This window comes from Macrotis lagotis, chromosome 8 (genome assembly GCF_037893015.1).
Source record: "Macrotis lagotis isolate mMagLag1 chromosome 8, bilby.v1.9.chrom.fasta, whole genome shotgun sequence".
In the NCBI taxonomy this organism is placed as follows: domain Eukaryota; kingdom Metazoa; phylum Chordata; class Mammalia; order Peramelemorphia; family Peramelidae; genus Macrotis; species Macrotis lagotis.
Window position 1 is genome coordinate 88,788,399 of NC_133665.1, and position 13,286 is coordinate 88,801,684.

At 34.1% G+C, this 13,286-nt stretch overlaps 1 protein-coding gene across 2 annotated transcripts in view; it reads left to right on the top strand.

Annotated features, from left to right (window-relative positions):
- Positions 1-13,286, top strand: part of LOC141495827 (UV excision repair protein RAD23 homolog B-like) — a 104,870-nt gene that overhangs the window by 71,043 nt on the left and 20,541 nt on the right. The window contains exons 6-9 of one of the 2 annotated variants that reach the window (XM_074197600.1): positions 766-893; positions 7,533-7,671; positions 12,257-12,383; positions 12,788-12,974. In XM_074197600.1, the coding sequence (XP_074053701.1) occupies positions 766-893; positions 7,533-7,671; positions 12,257-12,383; positions 12,788-12,974 (581 nt within the window). Of the gene's footprint in view, positions 1-765; positions 894-7,532; positions 7,672-12,256; positions 12,385-12,787; positions 12,975-13,286 lie in introns of both variants that reach the window. The other variant, XM_074197601.1, reaches the window with a different exon arrangement.

Consider the following 13,286-nt stretch of genomic DNA (forward strand, 5'->3'; position numbering starts at 1 on the left):
GAACTGTGTATGGAATTTTTCATGGTAGCTCTTTCAGGATCGTCCTTGATCTCTGAACTGCTGGAGAGGAGCTGCATCCATCATCGTTGATCATCTCACAATGCTGTTGTTAATGTGTATGATGTTCTCTTGGTTCTGTTCCCTTCACTAAAAATGAGTTCGTGCAAGTCAGTCTGACTGCTTCTGATTTCTTACAGAACAATAGAACTTTTTTTGCCATTTCCCAATTGATATCCCTCAATTTCCAGTTCTTTGCCAGTACAAAAAAGAGCTGTTTGTACTTACTTTGTAACCCTTAAATTTATTTTTTGCAAGGCAATGGGGTTAAGTGGCTTCCCCAAGACCACACAACTAGGTAATTATTAAGTGCCTGAGGCTGGATTTGAACTCAGGACCAGTGCTTTATCCACTGCACCACCTAGCCGCCGCCCCCCCCCCCCCAATGAACTTTTAATCCTTTAGAAAGCTAGTCAAATAAATCAGAAATGAATTTAGTGGTTGAAGTACAAAATATTAGTTTTCTTACATCATGGTCATAGTAAATGTAATAAAGTTTGAGTTGAAATATAAGCCCCTTAACTGGGAAAACTTAGTTAACTTGTTCTGTTACTATGCAGTTTAATATAAATATGAGAATTCTTCAAACTTAGAAAACAAAATTTATTAAGAATTGCCAAAACTATTCTTTCAGTGGATTATTTATTGCAACAAGACTTATGTGCTTTAATGTGATATTCATGCATCCTCTTTTTCTCCCATTTTCAGTGACGGGCCAATCCTATGAAAATATGGTAACTGAGATCATGTCAATGGGCTATGAGCGAGAGCAAGTAATTGCAGCTCTGAGAGCCAGTTTCAACAACCCTGATAGAGCAGTGGAATATCTTTTAATGGTGAGTTGTTTGTTTCATCTTACTTTTTTTAATCTCTTTTTTTCCTCCTCCCCTTCCTTTGCCTTGTATAAGCACCATTATCTTTCTACAAAAAAAATCTAGATGTATAGGTAATGATAGCATTACCATTCCTAAGCTTTTTAAGCATATAGAAGTCAAAATCTGGTCTAGTGTCAAATTATTCACCTGTAAATTGGGTTCCATTCAGCATCTTGTGTGTCCCTTGAGTAGTTCTCCAAATGTCTCACTGTGACTTAACTTCTTCATTTATAGATAAATGGGTCTTATCGGAATCTGTGAGAAGTAGAAGAAACCCAATTTGTGGAAAGGCAAAGCTTTTTGTCCACCTCTCCACAGTGTCAGGAATAGACTCCTCCTGACATAAATGATGTTTTGTAACCTGAAGTTAAGGGATATGATGAGTGTTTGAAGTATCAGGTGCCTTCTGTAATGTCATCAGGAATTGAACTTTGTTTTCCTGATTTGCCATTTCTCTAGGAATGTAGAGGCACTTGATAATAATAGAATCATAAATTGTTCGTTTTGGAGGAAATCTGCTGTATAGTGGGGAAACCCCAGATTAGGTTCCAGCCCCACTCTGCCAGTCGTTACCCAGGTAGTTTTGAGAAGGTCACTAACTTCATCCGAGTCCAAGCTTTCTTTAGTTCAATGCAGTTTAGGAATGCTCTTTAAAACATCCCTGGTGGGGTGGCTAGATGGCACGGTGGATCAAGCACCGGCCCTGGAGCCAGGAGTACCTGGGTTCAAGTCCAGCTTCAGACACTTAACAATTACCTAGCTGTGTGGTCTTGGGCAAGCCACTTAACCCCACTGCCTTGCAAAAAAACTAAAATACTAAAAAAAAACAAAAACATCTCCAGTGAGTGATTAGTTATCTTTGAACTAGAAATTTACCTTGATTATTCTCAGTTCATCCCTGTGATGGAATAGGCTGGCTAATTCAGATAACTTTAATTCTGTATCAGTTATTCTGTTAATTATCTCTGGTAAATATTAAACTATACCAACTTTCCCTTCTATCAAGCTTCTATCACCTACCTTTTTATTAGTCAAGTACTCAATGAATGCACATTCAAAGTAATTATGAATAGAATATTTTGGGAAATCATAGTTGCTTGCTGAAAACAATTCCTTTCAAAGATAAAAAAAATTGTTGTTTAGTTTACCTGTGTTAACCACTCTTCTCATTAATGCAAATGATTGGAACTGTTCAAATAGCTTCTATACTTAAAATAGCTATCAAGCCTAGATTTACAGAAAGGCAGAAAATCTTTCCATTGTCTCTTTGGGGAACAGCACTGTTACAAAGCTGTAGATTGATTGCATATTTGTCCTTTGTTAATAATAATCAATTCACTCTGCCAGTGTGGAATTAAATGGTTCTCTCTGAATGAACTTGCTGAAACCTTGGGCAGAGGAGGTAGGCGGGATTGACTTGTAGTTCCTTTTGTAGGACATTGGGACTGCATACCTTCCCAGTTAATGTTTTTAGTGGAAAATATCACATTCCCTTTTGCCTCCAAACCAACAAAAATGAGAATTGTCTTAGATCCCTTGGCAGGTAAACAGGAGAATCTAGATGAAATATTTTGATAGGCCAGTCTGTAAACCCTTTAACAATGAAAGTTGTCTGCAAATAGAATGGAAAGTGCCTCAGTGAATATAGAAAGCTCCCTGTTACTGAATGATCAAGTATGGAATGTTGTATAAGAACTGCAATATCTGTCGGAATAGATGATGCCTAAGATCACTTCTAAGATTCCATTTGTTTAGAAATAAGCTAGTTTTTCCTCTTGCTATTCCATCTTGTCCCCAATCCCAAACAAACATACTTCATTCCCCTAGGCTCTACCACATAATCTTGTTAACCTCTCTAGGATCAGTTTGATTATTTGTAAAATGCAGAGGTCATTTAAGCATCTTGTATGTGGTATGTGTAGAGAACAGGAAGAATTTTGCAATTACTACAACCATATATGCAATAGTAACCAAGTAATAGCTGTCTTTATTGATCTATCTCATGGAAGGGAAGATAAAGGTGTAGAAACCTTTCCACACAGTGTAGAAACAAATTAAAGAAAGATTCTGGAATAACTGCAGGGAGTCAGGTTGAGGGTATGAAAAAATGTACCAAGAAATGAGACAGGGGGGCACAGGATGACCCAGCACTTAATGCTAAATGATAGTTGTGTGATTCTTCCTATGGGAGAGGGAGCTGACTTCTGTGGGGGAAACAATTATTTTAGTTTCACAAAATGATAGAACTCCATAGAATGGGTAGCACAGTGGTTAGAGAGCATCAGCCCTGGAGTCAGGAGGACCTGAGTTCAAATCTAATGTGACCTTAGGCAAGTCACTTAACTTTATTGCCTTACCCCCTCAAAAGAAAAAAAACCTAACAAAATAAAAAAAGAGATCCATAGGAAAAAAAATTTAGCTGGATAGTTAAAGGTTATAGAATAGAGACAAATAGTAGTGCATCTAGCTCCTTGCTTAAAGGGGCGTGGACTCATTTATTTGTCCTGGTTTAAGAGATGAGATTTAAGAATTAAGATTTGAATTTCTAAAACCATGGTTCAAAATAGAGAGAGAATCTGTGACCCCAAATAAGATTAAGACTCTGGGATAATATATCTTATTAAAAGTGTTATGGCAGGGGGGTATGGTATATGCAGAATTGAAGTAGTATTGTACAGTAAGATGTATAGTGGGAAATTATAAAGGGAAAATCTTCAGAGAGAAAATGACATTGTAAGAGAATATATTGTGAATTTCTTTGATGACTGAATGAAAAAAAATTTGAAGAAATATTTTTAAACCAAGCATAGAAAAATGAAATTCTTGGTTTTGGTAAATATGTTACACGTTGTTGTCAAGATAAATTTTGGACTGGAAAGAACTGAATAAAATTGGCTTTTTTAGGGAATTAAAAATCTAAGATAAGCAGGGATAATAAAAGAGAATCTAACTGCCCTTTTGATGAGTTTAAATTCACCAGAAGAAACTGGCTCATGTGCTTGATAAGCTGCTGGCAGTGATCTCTGAAAGATTGTGAAGCATGAAAAAAGAACGAGAATTTTTTTTATTATGTGACTAAGCGTGTTCTAGCCTTCCCTCACTATTAGAATGAGAAATCATGTTGACATCAGAAAATTGGGGTTCAGATTCCTGCTCTGCTTCCTTCACTCCACAGCCTTGTGCATGATGATTATTTGCTAAATATTTAAGCACAATATGTCTTACATGTTAGTTATCTCACTTGTGAAAAGAGAATGAGACCAGGTGATCCATGTGGCATAAATACTGTAATTCAACAATTAGCTGCACATGTACACTGTTGGCACAACAATGTCCAATTGGTGAAGGTCTTTATTTAAGTGTTTTTTTTCCAGAATGATTAAAATGGTTTTTATTAAGATATTTTAACAAAATGACACACCTCTCACAAGTGTTCTGTTTTTAATCCAACAGTTCTATTCCACAATTATAGTGACTCAGGACTTTGAAGAGTTGGGGGCTAGAGACTGACATTTTGGGGCATTGTGTTTTACTAAGGATAGAAGAATTTTCTTTATTTTTATTTGACCCTCTTTGATTACTATTGGATTCTCTGTACCTGCTAACCAGACTCTTGGTACTTGATGGTAGCAAATATCTATCTATAGGAGAAGGCATAATTTTTTTGGTACAAAATGAGATGAACTTTCAAAAGTTGTTAAAATAGCACTAACTTAAATTGATTGTACATTTAGGATATTATTTTTAAATTGTAAGACTAACTATGGTTAGAATTATTATAGTTATTTGTGTAGAAACTAATCTTCTCTTAAATATGCTGCCACAATTTTACACTTCTCTTGTTTTGAGACTGTTTTGCTTTTGGGAGTCTTCCATTAATCTCACACATAATGTTTTGTAATTGAGAAAGTGCTTTTATGAAGTCAATTAAGTGATTTTAAAAATCAGATCATATTGACTCGGTGATTTTCCCAAGGTAGAATCTAATTTGACAAATAAGTAACAAAACCGAGACTAGAATCCAGAAATTACTTCTGAGGATGAGAATGGTTTTTAAATTTGTCTTGTATTACTAGTGTTTTGTTTGTGTGTGTGTCTGTGTGTGTCTGTGTGTGTGTGTGTACTTAATTGGATAGTTATCCAATGCCTTTTTCACTATATCCATTTGCTAATTAAGTAGATAAATAACTGATATGTGCAAAACTTAATATTTGCTAATTTACCCAATATATGAAATTCACCCATCCTTAATAGCAAATCGTATGGATTTGTCATTCCTTAACCTGTAAAAATGTTCAGAATCTTTTGACTGGGATCTGTTAAAAATTGTCAGTCTTTTCATTCAGTCTTTTGTGTACCAGGTCAGTTTTATAGATTGTATGACAACTTACTTGGGCCTTAGACAATGTGGTCTAAAATACTGTTGGTTTTCCAATCATCAGATGGTTTTAACTACTGATCCAAAGCTTTTTAAAAATACAGTGAATGGGGTTGGCTAGGTGGTGCAGTGGATAGAGAGCATTGGTCCTGGAGTCAGGAAGACCTGAGTTCAAATCTCGCCTTAGACACTTAATGATTACCTAACTGCATGGCCTTGGGCAAGCCACTTAACCCCATTGCCTTGCAAAAAACCTTAAAATATAAATAGACATGAAAATAATAAAAATGTAAATATTAAAGATATTACAATTTTTATTTTAAAAATACAATGAATGTTATAAATAGTTTGATCTGTTGGAAAATAAATGCTTTGAAACTGGCTTTATGTTTTGGAAAGAAATGGTTCAGGTATAGACTTACAAGAGACCACCATAATTAAAGTAGTATATAGTCATCCTAGAACATGCCCTCCTTGTCTAGGGCCTCCATGCCCTGAAACATCTCTCTGTAAAGCTCACCCCCTTCTCTCATGAGTGAATTCCTCCAGGAGCTTTCATTTTGTTGAGACTCAGACTGGTCTTCATTTTCTCCCTCCCTTCCTCTACTATATAAATGTTTGTTGAACTTTTTTTTAAGGAAAGGGTCCGCATTCTCATTGAAAAAAAAAATCTATGTTTAAATTGGCAGTGATGTCAAAAGATGGAAATAATTGGTGTTGGTAGATAGGTACCATACCTCTAGTGCATTGTTAGTGGAACCATGAATTAGTACTATTTTGAAATGCAGGTTTGAAATTATGCAAAAAAAGTGCCCAAGATAAGATGTCCATGCCTTTTAACTAGAGTCCACTACTAGGCATATGCCTCAAGGAGGTCATTGATTTTAAAAAGTATCAGAATATTTATGGTATTGATTTTTGTGGTTGCACTGAACAGAGAGGAAAAAATGAGTGTCTACCAGTTGCAGAGCGGCTAAACAGATTGTGCATATGAATATAATAGACTTCTAAGAAACATGACTACAGAAAAAAAAGGAAAGGTTTACATGAGCTGATAGAGTAAAATACACACAGTGGTTATATTAGTGAAAACAGAAAGTACAGTCACCACAAAATAATCAAAACTGGATGTTACAAAATTGCAAAAAAAAAGCAGAGGGAGGAGGAAGCTGTGGTGGTGGTAGTAGGGTGGAACATTGCAAATGTTTTCAGATTTCCAATGTTTGTTAAGTGTACTCATTTTTTTTTCTAAAGAAAATCTTTGTTATATGAAATGGTTTTCCTTCAGGAATGTTTTGAGAGTTCATGACTGTAAGCTAGCCAGAAATGCAAACATTACAAATTAGGGCATGATTGATTATTTTATTGGCTATTTAGACTTAAGTTAGTGGTGAATGTACTAATTCAGATTTATCTTAAAAGGTGTGTCCTAGGCAACCAGGTGGCACAGTGGTTAGGGAACAGGTCCTGAAGTCAGGAGAACCAGAGTTCAAATATGGCCTGACACTTAATAATTACATAGCTGTGTGATCTTGGACAAGTCACTTAACCCCATTGCCTTGCAAAAAAAAAACCCTCTCACTGTTCCCCATAACCAAAAGTATGATTTTATAAATGAATTGCTATACCTGCAAGAATAGAGGAAATTTCCACACCAGAGTTTCCTAAATAGTTGAGAGCTGTGCCTTCCCCCTTCATTTGACTTGACAATTTTGTTAAAGATTTGCAAGTTATGACACTTTTCTCCCCTATGATTGTTTTATATACTGTGAACTGTTTGAATTGACTCCCTTGACTTCAGGGTTACATTTAATAGAGAAGCTGCAGTTTGCCTCATTTTTATATGTTTAGAATTTAATGAGGTCCAGTGTTTTTTTTTTGTTTTTTTTTTTTCACAAAAAGAAAATGAACAGATGCCTTTATCTTATACAATGAGAGCATTTTGGATGTTAAGAAGCAGGGTCCTTTGCCAGCATCTATAAATGTAATTTCCCAGGACTGCTTTCCAGTTTTGTACATTCCATTGTTTGATTTTGTAGTTCATTATAGTGATCTTAAGTGACAGTTCACATACAGAACTTGGACTGACTTTTTGAACCTGTTAAGGGGGGGGGTAGAACGATTTGGTGAATATTCTAGTTATCTCTAAAATTTTTCATTCTATTTAGTATTGCCTAATTTAATGTCAAGACATTTTAAAATTTAGACATTGTGTGTTTTAGGGTATCCCAGGAGACAGAGAGAGTCAGGCTGTGGTGGATCCCCCCCCAGCCGCCAGCACAGGGGCTGCTCAGTCTTCAGCAGTGGCAGCAGCTGCAGCCACAACAACAGCAACAACTACTACTACTACTACTTCTGGAGGTAAAATGAAAGTCTTTGGGTTGAGAGGGAATGCTATTGAATTTCTTTTTACTTCAGTGAAAAGATTTTGGAGAGTCATTCCAGAAAGCACTTAAAGTCCTCATACATTTTGTCTCAAAATGTTAAAGCTGTCAAGAATTCCTATCAGGGACAGTCCTGGAGTCAGGAGGACCAAATGCAGTCTCAAATACTTGATGCTTTCTAGCTGTGTAACTTTGAGCAAGTCATTAAACCCCATTGCCTTGCAAACCCTGCCCTAAAAGAATCCTATCAGATGAGTGTACATATAATATTTCATCATTATTTACATAGTGTTTGTTGAATGAGCAATCATTCATAGAAATAAGAAATTTGGTGAATTTCACTCTACTAAGAAAGAAACATAGCCTATTAATTTTGTGATAGAGTTTTAAGTGTTGAAATAACTTGAACTTCATACCAATACTTGTGTTTTAGTAGTTTATTTTTTCTTTGAGGAATGTTATAGAGAAATATGAATATTAATGTAATCTGCTTTTGTCAAATTTGCCTGAATATTTTCTTGAACGGGCTTTAAAATTTAGATTTAACTAATTTAGTTCCTCATCCTCCAATATTTAAAAGTTGTATTAATTTATAAATTTTGTATTGTTGAATTAACTTTAATCTCAGTGACTTTAATGTCTTTTTTATACATACACAGAGAGATTTTGCTACAGTGATTAAAAACCTATCTTATAATTCTAATTTATTTTAAGAAAGATTTTGAGTTTTACAATCCCCCCCCCCACCCCCCATTCTTGCTTCCCACCCCACACAGAAGGCATTCTTTACATTGGTTCCATGTTATACATTGATCTCAGTTGAGTGTGATGACAGAGAAATCAGAAGAAAAATAAAGTATGAGTTAGTAAAATTTCATATTAATATAACATTTTTCCCCTTCATTTGACAGTAATAGTCTTTGGTCTTTTTTCAAAGTCCATAATTCTTTCTCTGGATATAGATGGTATTCTCCATTGCAGATAGCCCAAAATTGTCCCTGGTTGTTGCACTGAAGGGATGAGCAAGCCCATCAAGATTGATCATCACTCCCATGTTGCTTTTAGGGTGTACAGTGATTTTCTGGTTCTGCTCATGTCACTCAGCATCAGTTCATGCAAATCTTTCAGGCTTCCCTGAATTTCCATCCTTTCTGGTTTCTAATAGAACAATAAATAGTGTTCCATGAAATACACCAGTTTGTTAAGCCATTCCCTAATTGAAGGACATTCACTTAATTTCCACTTTTTTTGCCACCACAAACAGGGTTGTTGTGAATATTTTTGTACAAGTGATGTTTTTCTTCTGGGTATAGACCCAGTAGTGGTATTGCTGGGTCAAAGGGTATGCACATTTTTGTTGCCTTATGGACATAATCCCAAATTTCTCTCCAGAAAGATTGGATGAGTTCACAGCTCCACCAACAACATATTAGTGTCCCACATCCTGTATCCCTTCCAGCATTGATCTTTTATGGTCATATTGGCCAGACTGAGAGGTGGCCAGTCAGAGATGCTTTAGTTTGCATTTCTGTAATAAGTAATTATTTGGAGCAATTTTTCATATGACTATGGATTGCTTTGATTTCCTCAGCTGTAAATTGCCTTTGCATATCCTTTGACCATTTGTCAATTGGGGAATGCTTTGGTTTTTTTTGAAAATTTGACTCAGTTCTATGTATATTTTAGAAATGAGTCCTTTGTCAGAAATACTAGTTGTAAAAATTGTTTCCCAATTTACTACATTTCTTTTGATCTTGGTTACAGTGGTTTTGTGTAGAATTGCTTTTAAATTTAATGTAGTCAAAATTATCTAGTGTGTTTTGAATGATGTTCTCCATCTCTTCCTTGATCATAAACTGTTTCCCTTTCCATAGATCTGATAGATAAACTGGTTTGCTTATAATGTTTTTTATGTCTAAATCCTGTATACATTTTGATCTTATCTTGGTATAGGGTATGAGGTGTTGGTCTAATCTTTTTCCCATATTAACTTCCAATTTTTCCAACAGTTTTTATCGAAGAGAGAGTTTTTTATCCCAAAAACTTGATATTTTTTACAATTCACTTTTATTTTCTGTTCTGAATACTCTTTTTTTTCTCTCTTCTTATCCATTGAGAAAGCAAGAAAAAGAAAAATAATTTTAAATAAATACAGACATGCAAAAAAGAATCCCTGCTTCAACCAAGACCAAAGAAAGAAGAGGAGGGAAAGAAAAAAACATCAAATGTTGAGATCTCAGGTCTTTATATAGATAGATAAAATTTCATCATGAATCCTTTGAAATTGTAATTCATTGATGTATTATTGATAAGTTATTAAGTCAAAATTAATTGTTTTTGCAAATTTATTTTATAAATTATTCTGGTTCTGCTCACTTCAATTTGTATCAGTTCATTCAAGTCTTTCTAGGTTTTTGTGAAACTCCCTTTCACCATTTTGTTTTTGTTTGTTTGATTTTTGTTTTTGTGCGGTAATGGGGTTAAGTGACTTGCCAAAGGGCACAGAGTAATTAATTATTAATGATTTAGAGCTTATTTTTTTAATTGCCTTTGATAGCTTAGATTTCTTCTAAAAACTGCCTTTTCATATCTTAACTCCACCGCACTTAAATTTAATTCCTGGGCAGATCAAGACATCATTCATTTCTAATGTCCATTGGTCCTCTTTGAAAATGAAGGATGAACAACATTCATATACTTTGACCACTTATCAATCAGAGAATGATTCTTTCCTGTATATTTTACTTAGATCCCTATATTTCTTAGAAATTAGTTCTTTGTCAGAAACACTTCAAAGATTCAATATAAAAACATGATAAGCATAATTGATCATATTAATATCAGAACCACAAAATTGTATAGATAGAGAAAAACCTTTAGACAGAATACAACACTCATTTCTGTTAAAACCCTAGAAAGCACAAGAATAAATGAAGGTTTCTTTAAAATATATAGTATCTGTAAAATCAAGAGAAAGCATACCTTTAATGGCAATACGCTAAATATTTTTTTCAGTGAGATCAGAGGTGAAGCAAGGGTATCTGTTATTGCCATTACCATGTACTGTAAATGTTAGATTCAACAGTAAGACAAGAAAAAGAAGTTGAAGGAACATGAATAAATAAAAAAAAAAATAATCATTCCCCAGTGATATGTTGGTTTTGGGAAACCCTAAAGAGGCAGTTAACTTGAACAAAAGTTCCAAAATATGAAATATACCCACACAAGTCATTAAAATATCTGTATATTATCAACAAATTCCAGAAGGAAGAGATAAATAGAAATTACATTTAAAATAACTATAGAGAGTATAAAATACTTGGGATTCTATCTTCCAAGACTTAAATAGAACTATATGAATACAATTATAAAACACTCTTCTCACAAAAATGGACTTAAATTAGAGAAATATTAATTTGTTCATGGGTAAGCCAAGCCAAAATAATAAACATTGCTACACTATCTAAATTAATTCACTCATTCAATACTTAACAGCTAAGCTAAAAAAAGAATTGCTCTTTATAAAACTGAAAAAAATAACATTCATGTGGTGAAGAATAAAAGGGTTGAGAATTATCAAGGAAAAAAAATTTTTAATGGGAAGGAAGAGGATCTAGCAGTACCATCTCAGTCTATGATAAGCTGTTAGAATAATTTGGTTCTTTGTAAGAATTAAAGAGGTTGGTTAATGGAGTTCACTAGATACACAATTTACAGAAACAAATAAGCACAGTAGCCTAGTGTTTGAGAATCCAAAATCCCAACTCTTAGAGTAAGAACTCACTATTCAATAAAAGCTGTTGGTACAACTGGGAAATGGTTTGTTAAAAACTAGATATAGATCAACAACTCATTCTATACCAAGATTTGCTTCAGATGGGTATATGAATTTGACAGAAAAGATGACATTGTAAGTAAATTAGTGAAATGTAGAAGAAATTGCCAATCAGATCTATGGAGAATAGAATTCTTAATGAAATAAGAAATAGAAGGACTCAAAGGAGATAAAATGGGAAATTTTGATTCATTAAAAAAATTTTTTTGAATTTGCATACAAATTCAATGCAACTAAAATAAGAAAAGCAAGAAATTGGGAGGAAAAATCTTTGCAGCATTTCTCTGTTCAGGAAATTTTAAACATCCCTTTATACTGCTTTCATTAAAAAAGTTTTCCTAAGACTTATGATCTTAACTTTTTTTTGAAGTCCTGCATTATTCAGAAGGATATTTATATTGCATTTAGCTGTATGTACCATTTTAGTAATTGGGAGGCTTAAATAACATGTTCTCATGAATCATGAACTAATAGAAATTCTTTATTCCATTATTTTAATTAATTGGGAGATATGTTATTTGAATAGCAGCCATTTGATAAAAAAAAATTGTAGCTTTTTTAGGACTTGTAGACTTAAAAGCTACTTAATTCATTTTTACCTTTAAGTTTATTTAAGAAGTTAAGTCTCTACTTTCAGTTTTTATTGTTGGATATCTATTTACCTTATGTTACCAGTCTTTCTAATTTATGACTTCTCTTTTATGGGAAAATTTTATGTGAATTTCAGGACATCCACTTGAATTTTTACGGAATCAGCCTCAGTTTCAGCAGATGAGACAAATTATTCAACAGAATCCTTCCCTTCTGCCAGCCTTGTTACAGCAAATAGGACGAGAAAATCCACAGTTACTGCAGGTGACTTTTTAAGCAGTGCTTTCAGTCCTCATTAGCTTTAGGGTATTTACTCTGCTTTGCAGAAGACTTTCCCCAGAAACTGAAACCATTTCTCCCCTCCCCCAGAAAGCTAAAACTCTTACACTGTCATTAATGAGTTAACAAGCATTCAATATTGAGTAATAGAAGACCGGGTCTCTCTCTGTCTTTGAGCTCTTAGTATAATGAATACATGTAAACATAGGGCTAAGCACTGTGTTTAGGCAGTGATGAAGAAACCATAACTACCCAGAGATTTGCTGAAGTATGTAAAATAGGCCCAATAAAATTAATGATTCAACATTTCTTCCTATTACTATTTATAGTTCTTAACTACCAATCAGAAAGACCAACAATGCTTTATTTCAGTGTATTGTTTCCTTCTGTCCTCCAATGCACCACAGCAAATCAGCCAACATCAAGAGCATTTTATTCAAATGCTGAATGAACCAGTTCAAGAATCTGGTGGTCAAGGAGGAGGTGGGGGTGGCAGTGGAGGAATAGCTGAAGCTGGAAGTGGTCACATGAACTACATTCAAGTAACACCTCAGGAAAAAGAAGCTATAGAAAGGGTAAGTTGCCCATTGAGTGTTATACTAATACTCCAAACTTTCCTAGTTTGGTAAATAATATATTTGATTTTGTTTTATTATAAAGTAGAACAATATGTAGATAAAATATGCAAAATACTATGAAAGTAAATTTGCTTCATATTTAAGATTAACCAACTTTTGCTTCTTTAAGAACCCTTTGTAAATGTTTACTCACATTGGAATCAGCTTTATTTTCATTGTTTAAAGCAATATGAAAAATGTTAATTGTTTCAATTGCGTATGATTCCTTTTGAGGTTTTCTTTGCAGGGATACTGGAATAGTTTGCCATT